At 58.8% G+C, this 18,537-nt stretch overlaps 2 protein-coding genes across 4 annotated transcripts; both read right to left on the minus strand.

Annotated features, from left to right (window-relative positions):
- Positions 1-40: 40 nt before the first annotated feature.
- On the minus strand, positions 41-4,057 carry LOC138121820 (cytosolic purine 5'-nucleotidase-like). Of its 3 annotated transcripts, XM_069035679.1 has the most exons (18): positions 3,865-4,056; positions 3,313-3,386; positions 3,116-3,233; positions 2,935-3,030; positions 2,759-2,850; positions 2,611-2,668; positions 2,407-2,500; positions 2,243-2,296; positions 2,057-2,140; positions 1,878-1,919; positions 1,685-1,792; positions 1,457-1,523; positions 1,194-1,364; positions 964-1,015; positions 812-872; positions 527-703; positions 272-373; positions 41-171 (listed from the first exon to the last, which is right to left on the minus strand). In XM_069035679.1, the coding sequence occupies exons 1-18, from the start codon at positions 3,951-3,953 to the stop codon at positions 124-126; spliced, it is 1,587 nt and encodes a 528-aa protein (XP_068891780.1). In that variant the 5' UTR covers positions 3,954-4,056; the 3' UTR covers positions 41-123. The 3 variants fall into 3 exon arrangements, with proteins under 3 accessions (XP_068891780.1, XP_068891782.1, XP_068891783.1); XM_069035681.1 differs by lacking the exons at positions 2,611-2,668; positions 2,759-2,850 and having other exon boundaries at positions 3,865-4,057; XM_069035682.1 differs by lacking the exons at positions 3,116-3,233; positions 3,313-3,386; positions 3,865-4,056 and having other exon boundaries at positions 2,759-2,819; positions 2,935-3,017.
- Positions 4,058-4,930: 873 nt separating this feature from the next.
- On the minus strand, positions 4,931-13,435 carry SLC20A1 (solute carrier family 20 member 1). Its single transcript, XM_069035678.1, has 11 exons — positions 13,298-13,435; positions 12,687-13,153; positions 12,462-12,602; positions 12,277-12,362; positions 10,936-11,032; positions 9,226-9,345; positions 7,468-7,716; positions 6,826-7,375; positions 6,390-6,575; positions 6,054-6,138; positions 4,931-5,595 (listed from the first exon to the last, which is right to left on the minus strand). Exons 2-11 carry the CDS (start codon positions 13,000-13,002, stop codon positions 5,434-5,436), a joined length of 1,992 nt encoding a protein of 663 aa, XP_068891779.1. The 5' UTR covers positions 13,003-13,153; positions 13,298-13,435; the 3' UTR covers positions 4,931-5,433.
- Between the last annotated feature and the right edge of the window lie 5,102 nt (positions 13,436-18,537).

The raw sequence follows: 18,537 nt of genomic DNA on the forward strand, positions 1-18,537 counted from the left end.
CCTGTGGCCACCAGAGGTGGTAGATGACCGTGGATAGCTTCCATCTGGCAGTGCAAGTGGTCCAGGGCCCCCGAATGCCCTCCCGTGAGGCTGGCACCTGCCATGGCAGCAGCTGGGGTGTGCTCAGGCTTCTCCATCATCTTCCTCCTCCCCACTCGAGTCCTGGGGGACCTGAGACAGTACAGATGGGGCTCAGTGGGCACAGGACCCTGAGGGCATCAGGGTGGCAGGATGCCCATGTCCTTCTGCCCCTCTGTTCCCTGCCACCCACCTGCTGGCCAGGGTCACCGTGCTGGGCCAGCCAGGGAGGAAGGGCAGTGACCGCATCCCCTGAGTCCAGGCGAGAGTGCTCCACTGTTGACTCATGGGCCATCTGCGGGGGGGTGGACAAGGCTCCCAGAGAGAGGCTGGCACCAGCCAGCCAAGGGGTTGGGTGCCTACCCAACACCTCTATCAGCCCCATGCCCCCCTCAGGGAGGGAAACTGAGGCACAGCAGGTGAGCAGCAGGGGCTGGGGGCTGCGTACCAGGACAGGGGGTGCCCGGAAGAGGTAGCTGAAGGGGTAATAGAGGAAGTTGATGAAAGAGGCAGCATAGAGGTCTGCATAGTGCATCAGCTGGTTAGCAAAGAGTGTCTGACGTGAGCCACAGCGGAAGAGGCTGCCCATCTTCCCATAGCACATGTCCATCTCATGTGTGACTTTCTGTGGGCACAGCAGGACAGTCAGGGCACCCAACGCCCCCGGGGGGACCTCCCACGGAGGAAGTTGTGGCAGGGTGGGGAGCTGAGCTGTGTGTCAGCTGGGTGTCACCTGGATTCGACGCTTGATGGAGCTTATGTCCGGGCGCTCGCTGCTGCCACTGTCCAAGTGCCTGGAATGGAACAGACCCAGCTGAGGGCTCACCTGGAGGGTTCCCCAGAGGTGTTCCCACCCCTGCCTCTATCCCATCCCAACCAACTCACTGGTACAGCTCAGCCAGGAAGAGATCCAGGCTCCTCAGCTCCTCAAACAGCTCTGCAAGTGCAATGGGGCCAGCTCAGTGCAGGAGCGTCACCCACTGCCCAACATGACTGACAAAGAGGGTCAGGGCACGGCCTACTGAGGCAGTTTTGCCATCGAGGGGTGTAGGAGGCTCCAGGCCACCTCCCCTTGCATGGCAAAGTCTGTGTTTCACACGCCTGACACTGCTCACCGCTCTTCTCTGTCCAGACCTGCAGCTCGCGGGCCAGCTCAGGCACCACCAGAAAGGTGCGCCAGCCCTGCCGCTTCTTGGATTTGAGGATGTCCCCAAAGATGTGGTCGCCCATGTAGAGGATGTCTTTGCCCTTCACACCCAGGAGGTCACACACCACATCTGAGGAGCCTGCAACAGCCGGGGGTCAAGGTGGGGGGGGGAGTGGGCATGGTCCCCCGTGCCACCCACAGAGCCCAGACAGAGCCCAGCTGGGCACTTACCACCAGAGTAGACAGCGCAGTGCTGGAGGGGGCCGGTATATGTCCCAATGCGCAGCTTCCCCGTGTCCTGCAAGACGAGAGGACTCCAGGATGGGGACACTGGTATCTGTGCCTGCTTGGTGCCCAATCAGCCGTGAAATCTACCCTGCTGTACTCACAGGAGCCCCCTCAGTGCCTAAATAGTGCCCACCACCCCAACTAGCCCCGTAGCAGGGGAGAGGTCCCCACCGTGTCGACTTGGCGCAGGACGGTGCCCTCAGCAAAGAAGAGGGGCTTGCGGGTGTCCACCACAATCAGGTCGAAATAGGACCTCCAGGGGCGCTGTGGGACGTCAGCCTGTGGATGCCGGGGAGGGGGTCAACAGGAGAATGCCGATGGCACTCTGCGTCCTCCACCCAGCCCACAGTGAGGACAGACTCACCTTGTCCCCATGGCTGAAGTCAAACAGGTAGGACATGATGGCCTGCAAGGACATCTGGCATCATCACTGCTGCCCCCAGGGCAGGCAGACCCTGCCTGTGCTTCAACACATCCCCTCTGCCTCCCCCATCCAGGGCAAGCTGGACCTGGTGGTGGGGGACACAGACACCCCCAACTCACGTCAGTGTAGGTGTAGTCACTGTTGGTGGCCAGGAAGACCTTCCCCACCTCCTTCATGCGGCTCAGCAGCAGTGGCACACGGGGCTGGTGTGGGGCAAGTCAGTGGGAGCAAGCCCGGGGGGGCCACGAGGAACTGACTGAGGGGAGCAGAGGAGGGAGGAGTCTATGGGGGTCTGCACAACTCACATCCTTCACCACGTATTTCTCCAGGTTCTCTAGCGTCTTCTCCTTGAGGCAGCCCTGCAGAAGGGACGGGGTGGGGCTGACCAAAATCTCGCAGGGTGTGCGTGTGGGAAAACCCCAGCACTCTCAGCTCCCACCACCAGCAGCCCCCTGCCCATTGCACCCACAGAGAGGTGGACATGGTCCATGGCCTCGCGCACATCCTGGAACATGCTGCGGAAGGACATGAAGAGGTTCCCATGCTTGTAGCCGGTGTCACAGCTGCAACAGTCAAGAATAGAAGAGGTGAAGGGGCTGCCCTGCCAAGGGAAACTCCCTCCAGGATTTACCCCCTGTCCGATCCAAGCCCCCACCCATCACCTCCCTCTTACTTGACATATCTGGAGCAGTTGGTGAAGAAGTCCACCAGACAGGCATAGAGGTGGGCCTCTGTGGGGGAGGGGGCTATGAGAGGGGGTGCGGGGCAGGACTGCACCCCAAGGTGGTGGGAGGGCCAGGATGATAGTGGTTCTCACTCACCTGTGAGGTTGAAGAGGGTGTTGAGGATGTGGAAGCGCTTCATGTCATCCCGCTGGATGAACTTGTTGGGATAATAGTGGAGGATTTCGGCTCTGGGGAGGGAGCATGGAGCTGCACTCCACCCTGAGGGACCCCCAACCCCCCCTGCCCCAGGGGTGGGGGATTCCCAGACTCACCCTTTGAGGAAGCGGAAGCCATGAGCACAGACCAGCAGGTTCCCGTGGGAATCCACCTTCAGCAGGTTCCCGTACAGGGCATCGAACACCAGCCCCCTGCACAACACAGCTGTCAGTGCGTGGGGGGCTCACTTCCCTCCCCCTCCTCCTCCCGTCTCTGGGACCCCCTCCACAAACTCACCGGGTGGGGAAGGTGGGGTCATATTTGTAGGCAAGGATCTCAGGAGGGTACCCAATGGCAACGAGGTGCTCCAGCAACAGGTTGAAGGCCAACTCCTCGTAGTCAGGGGACTTGTACACTGTATGGGGGGAAGGGGTGATGTGGGCAGGGGCTCCCACTACCACCCCACCCTGCCTTAGGGCCCCTCCAAAACGCACTGGCCAAGGTGTAGTCCATGTCAAAGCCAAAGCACTTGATCTTCTCCAGTGCCAAGCTCCGGTTGACAAAGATCCTGGGGGTGATCACGGCGGGAGTTATGGGGTGAGGAGAGGTTTAGGGCTGGGGTGGCACAGAGGAAGAGACAGGGTCGTGTTTCCCTATCCCAGTCCCTGGTCAGTGCTCTGGGAGGGTCGTGTGCTCATCCCAGCCCAGGGCCCCCACAGCAAGTTACTGGAGCAGAAAAATGGGCTGTAGAGCTGGAAATGGAGCTGGGGTGGGGGGGATGGGGGGGAGGCAGAGGGTGTGCAGCGCAGGGAGGGGGGATAGTGAGCCCCTGTCTGGACCTGCCCCCACCCCGGCATGTCTACATGACGCCCAGGGCCTCTGCCCCCTCCCGATACGCCAAGGGTCCTCTCCCGTACCTGAACCCCCGGGCCCTTCCTTCGGGTTCTGCTCCCCTCCCCATGTGCTCTCCCCACCTGTCCTTCCCCAAGCCCTCGCCCCGCATCCCCAATCCTGCTGCCCCCATTGCCCGCCAGTCCCCAGCCCACCGGTGCTGGCAGTCCCTCCGCAGGGCCCGCGGGTCGCCCTGCCCTGGGCCCCGGGCCGCCGCCGGGCCCCGCTGCCCCTCGCTGCCCATCGCCACCGCCTCCGGCCACCGCCTCCGGCCGCCGCCGCTTTAACGGGGACCTGCGGAACCGCCCCGCCCTGGCCATCGGCCGGGCCCGGCCCCCCTCGTGCAGCACAGCCGGGACGGACCCGGGGCACCCCGAAGGCAGTGACCCCCAAATGGGGCAGTCATCCCCCCGTGCTCCGCCCCTGGGGTACCGACACCTCCCCAAGCGTGGCCCCCGCACACGGGGAATGCTCCCCGTGGCCCCCTGAACGGGGTTCCCCGCCCGTGCCACCGCGCCGCCCCCGGCCCCGGGCCCGGAGCCCCGGGCCGCTGTTTGCCCAGCGGCGCCGCTGGCAGCGGGAAGCGCCCGGCGGCGAATCATTAACCGGGGTCAGGGACCGGCCTCGCCACCGCCCCGACGGGCGCCGCGGCCGCGGCAGAGGCCGGGGCGGAGACGGCGGGGAGATCGAGACAGGATGGAGCACCCACGTCCCGTGGGACACAGCGACCTCGGCCCCCGGGGGTGCGGAGTTTGCGCCCCACGCAGCACACAAAGCACCTCCCGAACGCTGCGTGTGGTTCCCGCCCCCAGCACTCGCGGCTGCCCCCACCGCGCTTCTTGCGACACCCCGGGGCCGCTGACATGGGGCCCCGGGACTGGCCTTGACCCAGGCAGGAAGGAGCAGCCCAGGGCACATGGAGGGGGCAGCGGAGCAGTTGTTGTCCCAGGGCTGGGGAGGGACGGACCCACGGCCAGACACACACCCACCCACCCCTCAACACCGGGAGTGGGGCTGGTGAGATGAGCAGGAGCCGCCCCCAGGTGTGGGGCCCTGATAACCCCTGCGCCGGGCTGTTTACAGCCCCTCCCACGACGTGGGGCTCTTATCTTTGTCCCCAGCTCCCTCCTGGGGCACAGGGCCAAGGCAAGGCGGGCTATGGGGCAGCACCTGGGGCCCCCACTGTATCCCAGACTCCCAGAACCACAGGCAGCACTGGCATACGAAGGAAATCTTTATTAAGTCCGAGGTAGCAGCAGTGACAGAGGGCCAGAGGGCAGCCCCCAGGGCCCCCGAGCAGGATGGTGTCCACAGCACTGTGGCAATGGAGGCAAAGCTGAACACTGCAGAGCCTGCAAGAAGGGTACCCTACAACTCCCCAGCCCTTTGTTCCAGGACAGGCAAGGACAATCCTCTGTCCTTCCCCCAAGAGAGCACTGCCAGGGGAGCATCAGAAATGAGAAAGTGGCCCCCAGTAACTGCTTATCTACAGCTACAGCAGATCGGGGGGAGGGGGGGGGGCACGTGGGGGCAGATACAGCCATGGCAGTACACCCCCCACAAAGTTAGCGCCAAGACAGTTATATTTAAAAAAAAAAAAAAGATACTTCAGTGACAGCACTATGCGCAGATGGGCGCAGCCCCCACCCCACAGCAGGCAGCCTCAGTGGCTCCTCGAGGGAGGACAGCAGTGGGAAGCAGGAGCAGTGGGAGCCCTGCTGCCCTCACACCTTCAGGACAGCGAACTTGAAGACAGCCATGATGGCAGCACTAATGAGGCCAGAGATGGGCACGGTGACAAACCACGCCATGAAGATGTTTCGGAAGAGGCGCCAGTCTACTGCCTTCCTGGAGCGCAGCCAGCCCACTGAGACCACTGAGCCCACCTGCCCAAGGAGTCAGGGCACACAGCTCAGCACCAGAGCAGGCATTTGCACCCCCCAAACATGCACTCCTTCACTCCCCACCCGGAGCCCTGGGTCCTGCTCCAGTCTGTGGGGACCTCTCAGAGCAGGGCAGAGTGCAAGGCAAGGAGCTGCCACCCAGAGGGGTGACAGGACCAGGACCCTGCAGCACTTGGGTTCCCATGGCCTCTTGGCAGAGCCTAGGGGACCATGAAAGGGGTTTTGTTCTCCCATCATCTCCCAAGTGGCCCAGGGACCCACCCTGAGCCTGGGCAGCCACTGCCACCTCACATTGAGATGCAAGCAGCAGAGCTGGGAGCTGACAGTGGCCAGCAGCCCAGAGAGGGGCCTCCCACACAGCTCAGCCCTATGAACACTAAGATTCAGGAATGCTGAGCTCACGCTGAGCCAAAGCCATCCCCCCTGCCACCCCCTCCTACCTTGCAGTGCGTTGTGCTGATTGGGAGGCCAACATTGGAGGCAATGACCACCGTCAGTGCTGATGCCAGCTCAATGCTGAAGCCGCTGCAGACAGAAAGCAGATCAGAACAGGGGCACTGGATACTCCAAAACATCCCATGGGCTCAGTTCAAGGCAGCACAGCTTGGCTCTCCAGAGCCCCAGCTGAACCCCCCAGGATGCAGTGAGGTGTTGGAGCTACACACACCCCAGCTTGACCACTGAAACTCCCAAGAGAGAAGGAAGAGGGGCTCCTGGAGCAGAATGCAGCTCTCAGGCTGCCGGGAGCCTCCGCTCTGCTCCGTGGCAGCCCTTACCTGGATGGTGTGATGGGAGTCAGGTCCTTCCCCATCGTCTGGATGACTCTCCTTCCCCAGACCCACAAGCCGATGCAAATCCCTGCACCCCCATAGAGAAGCAGCCAGATGGGAGTTGCCACCTTGGTAGCCACATCACCCGTCTGATAGACCAGGAAGAGTGCGACCAGGGGCCCAATGGCATTGCTGGAAGAGAAAGGGGATCTGGTCTAGAGGACCAGAAGCTCTTGGCAAGATAGACTACCCCTGGAAGTGTTCAAGGCCTGGTTGGATGGGGCATGGAGCAACCAGGTCAAGAGGAACATGTCCATGGCAGGGGGTTGGAACAAGACAATATTAAAGATCCTTTCCAACCCAAACTATTTTGTGATTCCATGATTCTGTGAGCACTAGCCCCAGCTAGCAGCCTCCCTGGCTCCCACTGACTCCCACTGACCTGACATCATTGCCACCATGAGCGAAGGAGCCAAAGCAGGCTGTGAGGATCTGCAGGAACTGGAAGAGTAGGGACACCTCAGGCTTGTCCTGCTCATGCCACTCCTCCAGGGAGCTGCTGCTGCCCTTGTGGGCAGTGGCACCCAGCTCTGCCTGGGCTGTGTTCAGGTCCACATCTGCAGCCGGGTGGGCATCTGCTACTGCGTTGCAGTAGCTTGTGTAGCTGTCCATGCGGACCCTCTTCTTAGTGTCCACCACAGACCAGCTCAGCTTCTCCCCCTCCTCGGTATCCCTGGCACGCAGCGAGTCCAGGGGCATGCCACAGATGGCCATGGTGTAGGAGGTATAGCTGTTATTGCGCCGCAGGGGCTTGTCCCCCGAGTCCCCCATGCAGTCCCCCATCTTGGCTAGGTGCAGCTTGTGCAGCAGCTCCTTGTAGAGGCCGGAGTCCTTGTGCACAGTGTGGTACTGGTATTGCCCGCCTGAGCCCAGTTGGTGGCCCACAGCCTGGCTCAGCTGGACCAGGTTGCCATTGGGCAGCCGCACAGCTCCTGCCAATGGGGACAGCGGGTGAAGGGGTTAGCACCAAGGGGTGCCTGGGGTTGGGGAAGTCTTACCAACTGTATCACCCCCTGCTACTTACCGCTGTCAATACTTGTTTCTTTCAGGTCGAGGCTGGGAAGCCTCTCCTGCTCTGGGGCCTCCTCCAGCTCCCCCAGGTTGAAGGAGACCATCCTCTCTTCCACTGCTGCCCGGGGGGGGATGGCCGACCCTGCATCGGCAGCAGGGCTCTTGGCATCACCCAGGGGCGTCTTGGCCTCCTCTTGCTCCTCCTTTGAGCCAACATTCTTCTCCATCAAGGGGCTTTCAGAAGGACTCGATTTTATCTCTCCTGTGAAAGGAGGCGGGGGGGAAGCTGCCATCAAACCCCTTTCCACCACTGTACCCAATGCCAGCAACAAGCCCACACCCCTTGCCACTCAGATTTATGGCAGCCAAATAAAATTTCCAGCTCACTCCCATCCTGAACTTTGGAAACTGCTGGGCAGTCACACCTTGTCCCAGTCACAACAGCCAAACCATCTAAGCCAGCTCATCCCCTATTTTTAGACACCCCCACCCACACGGGGTGTGGTGAACACCATTATGGGGCTTTTATGTCAGTAATGTCTAGTGCAGAGGTTCCTCTTTGGGCCATGTTTGTCCCATCCCTGCAGGCAGTGGGATGCTCTGGACTCACTTGTGGAGCGGCTATGACCCCTGAAGCTGACAAAAAGGCACCCAGAAGAGCCCAGCTCCTCTTCCAGCCCAGCAGCTCCAGGCTGGGCTCCTCTCCAGCTTCCACTGGTGAATGGCAAACCCAAACAGGAGCTGGCCTCCACCTCCCAAAAGCAGCCTGGTTTCCTGTCCATCCTGAGGAGCCAAGCCAGCAGCACCCAGCCCGGGAAGCTGAGGCTGTTCCTCCACCTCTACCAGGAAAAGCATGTTTTCTCCAGGTGAAAACATGAGGTCAGCTCCTTCACACAACAACCAAAACCACCTTCTTGTCATAAACATGACCACTTCCCTGTCACTTTGTTTGCCTCAAGGGCTGAGTTGTGGCATCAACCCTTGACCCTGGCATCCAGTCCCAGCAGAACTGCCTCTCCCTGCATGTCCACCTCCTCCCAGGGATGCTGTGGGCAGGCAGGGAGCACGTCTGGCAGGCAGAAGAGCCCACCTCACCTCACAGGCAGGAGTTAATTTGAACAGCTGGAGGATTGTCAAGAGCAGCCATAAAGCTGTTAGTCACACCCCAATTACACCAGCACAACAAGGACATCCCCTCATCACCAACTCCCGAGGCCCCAGCTTGCACACATCATTGATATTCAGGACCACATGCAGTTCCAGGCATGGCTCCGGAGGCAGACCTCAGGGCTGCTCCTTTGGATGCCTTTCAATACAGTGTTTTGGGTTTTTTTGCTACAGGGAAAAGATTTTGTCAGCTTTAAACTTGTGATCTGCACCAGCCAGGCCAAGGATTGCTCAGCAGGTATGAGAAGATTAAAGGTTACAACAGGCACATTGTCTCTTGCCTTCTCTCTCCTCTCTTAGAGTGGGACAAGCTGTCTGATACTGCCCACAGCTCCTGGAGAGATCACCCCGCAGATCAATCAGCCCCCAGACACTGCTCAGCAGCACAACAGCTGCTCCTGGGGGGTTTTGGGTGCCTTGGTTGGGAGCAGGCAGAGCCCAGTGTGGTGAGTGCCTCGGTGACTCAGAGCAAGTTAATCCCAGAGCGAAGATAAGGATTCTGCTAATAACAGCCCCAGAGCTAATGGGATCTCCCACTGGGAAGAGAAGTCTGTTAGCCAGAGTTTGCCCTTTCCCGAGGATTGCAGAGGGACGCGGTACTTACGGTCAATTTTCTTCTTCATTCTCGGACATACAAAGAACCAGACGACGAGAGCACAGACAACAGCACTCCCGGCCGATATTAGGAGGATACCCCACAGAGGAAGTTTGTCAAAGCCCAGCACTAGGAAATAAAACAATGGATCTTTGAAAACCTCTGGGCAAAACCCTCCTCAATATATGACTTTGGTTTTCCTAGGCACAGGGATTCCCATCACCTGCAACAGCCCTGAGCTAATCCACCTGCCAGGGAGAAACACTGCTGGGAAGGCATCACTGACCACGCCGAGACCCCAGGTATACTCTCTGAGCAGCCCCATGGGTCATATTCCCATCAGCAGCTGACCCTTCACAGCCCCTTCCTCCAGCCAAACCCTGTCGGGAGTGGTGCATGCCCCTGGCTCCACACAGCTCCTGTCTCCTCATTTGCTGCAATGTCAAAGGAAAAAACACCTCCCAGCTTGGCTGCTGCAGCGCCACTGCTGCTTCCCTGCTCTGGAGAAGACACAGAAGCTTGGGCTGCTGCCACAGGAGCTCACCAGCCCCTCCGGCTGCTGGGGAGGGCAGCTCTTCTGCTCCAGGAGTCAATGGGAATTTAGGCTTCATGGCATCTGAGGTGATACATGACCCACTTAGGAGCATTCTCACAGGCAGCCTGACTTTGAGCAGAAGACTGGCATCACGCAACCCCAGGTAGGGCATCAGGTGCTTGTGGCTATCCAAACCCTGCATTTGCTGCTGCAGGCAGATACTGCATTTACTGCTCCTAAAGCAGACCAGACACCTCACGCAGGCACAGGTCTGCCTGCAAACCCTGTGCTCAAGCAACCTAGAGCTTACTCAGCAATTCAGGGCTCAGGATAAACACAGATCCATTTTGGGCATACCAAGTGATCAAGTGATTTTGGAGCAGACCCAGTGCCCCCAGCAGCACCACTGCAGGCCTGTCCTCCTCTCTCCCATGTTGGAGAGCCCAGGGAAGGGGAAGCTAACATCCCTCCAAAAATTTTTCCAGCCACTGTTTACAGAGCAAACTCTGCCAGAGCCAGCACTGCCTGCCCGCATCCCACCTCCAGAGGCTCTTCCACAACAGGAAACCCACGCTCACACCAAAAAACAGCTCAGGCCGAGTCATCCCAGCAAACAACGGATGTGACTGAGCCTCTGGCTCCGCGGGCAAATCCCACCTGTCCCTGCTGAGCCCTCTCCTAGTCCTGCTCGTGACCTGTCCCCTGCCACACAGCACCTTAGTTTGGCTTTTCCAACTGAAACTCAGACTCCGCAGCAGACAGGCCAGCTCTTCTCAAAGGGAGTAATTAGCTTGTTTTTAGGGACAAGAGGAATCAGGAGGCGCAGCCCCCAACCTTACTCCTAGTGCCACTACCGGCAGCCTGAAGAGCCTCTTCAGTGGCCAACAGATACCTGAGTTTTAGCACAGGTAAGAGAAGGGGAGGGGAAGTCATGTTATTGGCCAGTCCTGGCAAGTCTAAGGAGAAAGGTCTGGAGGAGTTTAGTGTAAGCAGGTCTCTTTGGTTGGGCAACTACCTAGCCCAGACAGTGCAGGCCAGCCTGCCGCCTTCCGTAACTGGCACAGGCCAGCCGCCTTCTAGGAGATCTCAGCCCTGTAAAGCAAAAAAGGGGTAAATCGTGCATTTAATGGAGGCTTTAGAAAGAATTTCAAAATTCACGTTCAAGCATTCTTCTGTGCACTTACAGGGCGCCCCAGTGTACATGATGGAGAAGAGGTTGATTCCCACAGTGCAAGCATAGAAGACGGGCAAAGCTCGCAGGCCGTTGGGAACAGGATCTGCCTGGAAAACACAAATCAGTGCTGTAGAGAAGTAGACTGGGGGGCTGTGCAGCAGCCAAGGAGCAGCTTAGCAACAGATCCTTTCCAGAAGGGGTTTGTGCCCTCAGTCACCTACAGATGGCAGCTCCCAACAGCCTTTAGGGAACAACCCACAGTCAAATGCCCCCCGGGCTGGGAGGGCAGGAGGTAGCACAATACCCTGGGTCCCACAAGGCTACCCAGAGAGCCATGGCAGGCCCAGCCAAGGGTTCCAGCACTCCCAAGCCTGGAACAACTCATCTCTACCTAGCTTCTGAACCCTTTCCTCGGCTCCCCAAACTGCCACATCCACGTGCATTTTTCTTTCAACTCCCCAGGAACTTTCAAAGCTTTTACACCTCTTTCCAGCTGACTTGGACAAAATAAAAAGTCCATTACTCACAAAGGAGCTTATTTGACCACATACCTGACAGCAAGGCCCTCACCCCAGCAGCAGGAGCATTTAATCCCCACTGCTGCCCAGCAATTGGGGTTTGGCATCAGGACAAGCACACCAAGCCTTCCTGAATGCCAAGCAGCGTGGAGCAACTGGACTGTTCAGCACCAGAATGGAGCTGACAGGGCCAGCCCCACTTTGGGAGGCTGGTTACACAAGGTTACTGTGACAGTGGTGATGCTGAGCTGTTTTAAAGGGCTGGCCAGTGATAAGATCTTAATGTCTCTTGAATCATTAGAGGTAAGACCTAAAGGAATTTAACCTCAGATATGCAGGAGAAAATGCTGAAGTTTCTCTGCATAGCTGGGGTTCCAGGTGGAAAGAATGTGGTTTCCCCAGCCCCAGGAACAATTCTGTCCCTCCCAGCTAAGGAAAGCCATGGCTGTGGATCACCACCTTCACCTGCAGCCTACCCCAAGGAAAAAAATCCTTACACCAGGCTTTTGAAAATGCCCAGCTAACAGCTCAGCTCTTATCAATTCTGGGCTACTTCACTGCTGGGAAACAGGGCTGTTCCTGCTGAAGCCAGGCAGGACAACTCCCATGTTTCAGAGGGGAGATGATGCCCCAAAACCCTCCAGGTCCACTCTGTGGAGTGGCCACAGGCCTCATTTTCTCACCTCTTCAGCTCCCAAAGGGCTCCCCTGGTGCCAACACACACATTCCAGGACGTGCCAGGAGAAGCCCTGGTGACCATAAGCCGACCAACGAGTCCATTGAGAACAGCCAAGAGCCCCAAAGCGACAGAAAGCAGGGCAGATAGCCCTTACCTTACAGAGGATGAATCTCTGGACAAGGAAGAACAGGATAGCAGACATGATGCCCGAAAGAAGGGGTGAGATGAACCAGGACAACACTAGAAAGTGGGAGGCACAATCAGCATCCTGCTGCTGGAAAAGGAAGCCCAGGGACACATGAGGGCCATGGCTGGGGTGGTCCCACCAGCTGGACTTACCAATCTTCAGCAACTCAGACCACTTGACACCTTCTTGCCCTTGAGCAACCAGTGAGAAGCCAATGGTTGCTCCAACGATGCAGTGGGTACCAGAAATGGGGAGCTTCAAGAATGAAGCCATCAGCTGCCACACAGCTGATCCTGGAGAAGAAGCAGCCTAAGAAAGCCATCACCAGGGCACCATGGGGCATACTGCCCCTACATTGTGACCTCCCTGCTCCTTACCAGACATGGCGCAGATCGAACCTGCCATCAGCAGCTCCTGTGTGGAGTTGTACATCTCTACGTCAATCAGCCCCTTCCGGATAGTCTCGCTGACCTTGGCTCCCAGCAGGACAGAGCCCACGGTCTCAAAGATGCTGGCCAGGACGCAGGCCTGCCGCAGGGTCACCACCCCCGAGCCCACAGCCGTGCCAAAGGAGTTAGCCACATCGTTTGCACCAACAGAGAAGGCCAGGACGAAAGCAATGATGAAGCCCAGGACCAGCATCCAGAGGAAATCAGCCATAGGCGCGGTGGGCACCGCGGGGGTCGGTTCCATGGCGGGGGCAGGGCGATGGGTTAATAAATTAGGTATAAAATTAAATAGAGGGGTCGCTATAGGGCTCGGGGGGGCTGCGACGTCCTACAGGCCCGTCGGTCGCAGGGGCTGGGGACCGGGTGCCGCGCCATGGTCTGCGCCGCTCTTCATCCTGCGGGAAAGACAAGAGCTCAGCGGGGTGAGCAGCGGACACCGGCCCTTCCCGCCGCCGGTAACGGCCGCTCCCGCGCGGGCCACCGCCCCCTCCCGCCGCCATGTGAACGTGTATCCGCCCCTGCCCGTCATCTCAGCTCACCGGCCGGGCCGGGCCGCGCGAGCCAGGAAGCCCCAACCGCGGTCCCGCTTCGCTGCCGCTCTGGCCCCGCTCCGCCGCTCCACTCGCGACCGGTCCCCGCCGGCGCCGGCCGCCCCCGCCGCCCGCACTGACGCGGCCACAAGCGCCCGGCGCGCTTTAACACCGCCCTCCGCCCCCACGTGACCGCGGCCCCGCCCCTCCCGCCGGGGCCCGGGCCCGCCCTCGCTGGCCATTGGCCTGCTCGCTGCTGGGAGGGGCGGGGCCGCGCCGCCATTGGACAGCGCCGAGCGCAGAGCCCGGGCCCGGCCCGGCCCCCCGCGCGGGCACCGCCCCTGAGAACCACGTGCGTCCCCCGGGTGGAGGGACGGTGGCACCGGCACGGGAATAGCATGGGCCGGGCCCGGCACCGGCACGAACCCGGCACGGGAATAGCATGGGCCGGGCCCGGTACCGGCACCGGCACCGGCACGGGAATAGCATGGGCTGGGCCCGGCACCGGTACGGGAATAGCATAGGCCGGGCCCGGCACTGGCACAGGCACGAACCCGGCACGGGAATAGCATGCGCCGGGCCTGGCACCAGCACGAACCCGGCCCGGCACAGCCCAGCCCAGCCCAGCCCAGCCCGATAGTGGGCTGACTAACTCTGGCACGGCCCAGCACTTGCGTGGCACATCCTGCCGCGAATGTGTGCTCTGCCCTGGCATCGTCTGGCTCAGTCCCGCACGGTTATGGCCTTGACTGGGCTCGGGCACATCTGGCACAGCTTGGCACCGATGTGGACTCTGCTCCAGTGTGGCACGGGCACAGCCCAGCACGTGTGAAGGCCCAGACTGGGCTCCAGCACAGCCCGACACAGTTTGGCACGGGTGTGGGTCTGTGTGGGTCTGGCCCACATGTGGCAGGGCTCTGCTCAGCTCCAGCATGACCAGCCTGTGCCAGGCACAGCAACAGTTCTGCACCAGCCCAGGCAGGCACTGAGCTGCTGACCGCCGGGCTGGCACTCCAGCGTGGCTCAGTCCCACTCCAGCGCTGAACTGGCATCACACATGGGCCTTGTGCCTGCACTGGTTGAGACCAGCACCAGCCCAGGGTATGCACTGGCCTCAGCAAAGGCCACACGTGGACACTGAAACCAGTACCCACCAGGACCAACCATGGCACCAGCATCCACAGCTGAGTGCTGGCAGCTTAGGGGATCCTGCAAGGTCCCAGGAGGTTCCCAGGAGGTCCTGCTAGGTCCCCCCCAGCACCTCCAGCCTGGCTAACAGCAGGTGGGGGTGAACCCCTGCACTCAGCTAGTGCGCAGCCCTCTGTGAACGTGTGCACACACAGCTCCCATATGCACATGCACATGCTGGGGGCACATGTGTGCCCCGAGCAGGGTGAGCGTCAGTGCCCATTCCCATCTTGGGGTGATCATTGCCCAGCAGGATCCACGGCTCAGTGGGCAGAGGCCACAGGCAGCCCCAGGGCAGCGGGTCAGCCAGCACAGGAAGCTGGGGTATCTGGCCAGGGATTGTGCTGCTGCACGGGTCAGTGGCTGGGGGCTGGCCACGGCTGGGCCATCACAGGCCATCACGTCATGGGGACACTAGCGACAAGGGGTTGCAGATGGCACCTGGTGCGGGGGGGAAGTGGCCAGGATGCCCCAGCCCTGCTGCATCGCTGCCCCTGCGTCACCCGGCCAGAGTCCATCCTGTGTCCCCACGGGCCCTGTGTCCCAGGCCACGTGCAGCACTGGGTGTGCAGAGCCACAGCACAGCCCAGGCTGAGCCTGGGGGGTAAGGAGGTACGTGTACCTGGAGCCTGGGGACCCCTTGCTACTCTCAGCTCGCCAAAGCAGTAGCAGGGAATGACCACACACCCTTACCCTCCCCCCACTCCACATTCCTGTCACCACTGGGTGTCCCCATCTGCCCTAGATGTGTGAACTGGGGAGGAAACTGAGGCAGGAGTCCCTGGATGAAGCTGGGAGGATCCATGCCCTGGGCCCGCAGGTCCCATAGCCCTGTATCCCCAAAGCTGAGAAGGGATCCAGATGAATCTACACCCCTGCAGGGGTAGAGGCAGGTCTGGGGAGCAGTACTGGGCATACGGGGTGCGGCACCAGGTACATGGGGTGCAGCACTGAGTACGTGGGATGCAGCACCAAACATGGGGCACAGCACAGTGTGCAGGGGTGTGGCCAAGTGTGGAAGGGTGTAGCACTGAGCAAAAGGGGGTACAGAGCCTTGCACATGGGGAGCAGCATCGATCACACGGGTGCAGCACTGAAGAGATGGGGTGCAGGGCCAAGGATGTGCTGGGAAGGAGCAGGAGGGGTGCCCTTCAAGATGCCCCCAGGCCAATACGTTGCAGGTTCCTATCGCTGGGAGGGGATCCTTAGACCTTTGTCAGCTTCACTCCTACGCTGAGTCCCACTCCTGAGCAGTGGGACTGTGACACTGGAGGCACTTAAAGCAGTGAGGCAGCACTCTGGCAGCTGCTGGGAACGCCCTGGGAAACACTCCAACCTGTGGCCATCTCATATGCAAACCCAGAGGCTACATCCCCCTGCCCCAGTAACACCAGTAAGTCTGTAACTCCTGCACTGGGAGCCTTTGATGGATGCTGAGCCTGCCCTGCAATCCACCTGCTTGGCATTGGCACTTCTGGTCCTGGTGCTGGCTTTGACCTGCAGGTCCCTGCACGTGCCCTGGTGTTCAACAGCATCACTGGGCATCTCAGCACTCGCTGGCACACTCTGGACCTCTTAAGTGTCACCAGCAGTCTCCGGAAACCCCCAGCACCTGCCTACCCTGGCTCCACTCCTGACCAATCCTCTTATTTTATGTTGTCCTACTCTGTTGTTAATTGGTAATAAATTCCTGAGTCAAGTGTTTTCCCCGTGACTTAACTGTTGAATGATCTCCCTCTCCTTACCTCACCCCAAAAGTTGTTCTGCTGCTCACAACCCTGCCACATGTGCCTACATCACCCCTCCCTGCACACCCAGAACACACCACTTCCCCTCCAACGCTGCTCTGGTCCCCCAGCCAGCTCACATCTCCCCTCTTTCCCCAGTGCCTAGTCACACCTCTTTCTTCTGCCCACTGTGTCCACTCTGACCCTCCATTTCTCCTTTGCTCATGCTCAGATCTCTTTTATTCACCAGTCTGGATCACTCATGTCTCCTCCTTTTCCTTTTGGGATGCTCCCTTCCATGTCTCTGCATGCTGACATCTCCTCCACAGACCCCCACCTAAGCCAAGGGATCTCTGCTTGCTCCTGTGCCAATCCTTTCCCCTCCCAGGATGATGGCTCTGGTCACCTTCCCAAAATCCTCTTCTGCTGCCCTGCAGTGCAAGAGAGATGTGAGATGAATAGAATCACAGGATCGTTTGGGTTGGAAAAGCCCTCTGAGACCATAGAGTCCAGCCATTCCCTAGCACTGCCAAGACCACCACTAACCCGTGTCCCCAGGTGCCACATCCACTCAGCTGTTAAATCCTGTTCAATCCCCCCAGGGATGGGGACTCCAGCAAACGATGTCCTCAGATCAGAGCCTTCCCCACAAGCCCAATGGACCCCCTAAGGTGTCTGTGTGCACACAGGGGAGGGTAAGATGTCCTGCCACCTTCTGCAAGTCCCATTACTGGCAGAGGAACCATGTCTTGAAAGGATGGGCTCTCCAGGGTGGAAGGGCAGGGCCAGATGCCACATTCCTCCTTCTTCACCTTCCCTGGCAGCTCTGTGTGTGTCTCCAGCCTTGCCAGAACTTCTCATGCTTGTGGAGGCAAGGAGCTATGATGGTGGTGAAGTATCACGGTATCCCGCAGTGGTAGAGAGGAGAAGAGAAATCCTGCAGGCAGGAATTGTGCAGCAAGACTCATTTATTTAATTATTTTACAACTCTTTTATAGACTTTTTTCTTCGTAGTCTAATTGGTCAAAGGATCAGCCACCTCTTGGGGTGATTGGCTAAAATCCTAAAACATCCATTGTGAAAATATTTTCCTACTGTACTATAAACAAAGCTTTGCAAGGTTGCAGGTGTTCACAGCTTATAGAACTCTACGAATATCTTCTGTGAGAGAGAAAAGCATCCCACGGAACTGGAAAGAAGCAAGAGAAATTCTTGCTAGCAGCATATTGTATCCACAGTGAAGGATTACCTCTGGGCCCTGGCTGAGCTCCAGCCTCTGCCCAGGGACCTCCGCAGCCCTGCATGGCATCACCCAGGTGTCTCTTTGGCACTGCCAAAGCAGGGATGGCTGGGTGCACAGGGATAAGGAGGGCAGGTCAGGAATGTCACAACAAGCAATGCCAATCGAAGGGCTCTGGAGCCCTCTAGTACCACTGCCACCGTCCACTGGCAAGAGTTTAGAAATTTGGCAGGAAACAAACCCCCTTGTGTTCCAGCTGGTCCTGAGAAATCAGAAGGCTAAATTTCAGAATATCACCAACTGGGCACTGTAAGTGCGGTCATGGTCTGTGAGAACTTAATTGATCCAGATTAATGAATAGTTTGGTTAATTGGAGCAACAGGAAAGCAGGTTCAGAATAAATGCATGAACTACAGAGTGTTAACATGTCATGGCAGAAGGTATAGAACAGAATATATTGATAATATTCCTGGGTATAAATGTTGCTGGAGGCTGGGAAGCACTCAGTGCCTGTTCTGGACAGCAGCCAGACACAGGGGCCCTGTGGCAGAGCTCCACAGGGGATACCTGCACAAGCAGCCCACCTTTTCCTGGTGTCCCAGTAAGCTGGGATGGAAAAAGCCCTGTCAAGGTCTGCCCCAGCTCACTCACCCGGCTCCTTTCCTCGCCACGCATCTCTCCAGGAGATGGTGCCCAAGCATATGAAAAAATCTCACTGGGTGCCTCCCCTGCATGGGAGACCCCTTCCATTCACTGCATGCTGGTGAATCACTGGCAAAGGTATGAGTGAAAACAAACTTGAATCACATTGTGGGTAAGGTTGAACGGAACAACAGTGGGGTCATCTGGTCCCACCTCCCTCCTAAAGCAGGGTCATCCAGAGCACATTGTACAGAATTGTGTCCAGACAGTTCTGGAATATCACAGATGGGGGAGACTCCACAACCTGGGCAATCTGTTCCAGTGTATGGTCACCTGCACAGAAAAGTTCTTCCTCATGTTCAGGTGGAATTAATATGAATTTGCAAAAACACAACAAATTGTGATGTCCGGGGTCACTGTATTGCTTACAGCATGGATAATACATACAGTGA

This window comes from Aphelocoma coerulescens, chromosome 22 (assembly GCF_041296385.1).
Source record: "Aphelocoma coerulescens isolate FSJ_1873_10779 chromosome 22, UR_Acoe_1.0, whole genome shotgun sequence".
In the NCBI taxonomy this organism is placed as follows: Eukaryota; Metazoa; Chordata; class Aves; order Passeriformes; family Corvidae; genus Aphelocoma; species Aphelocoma coerulescens.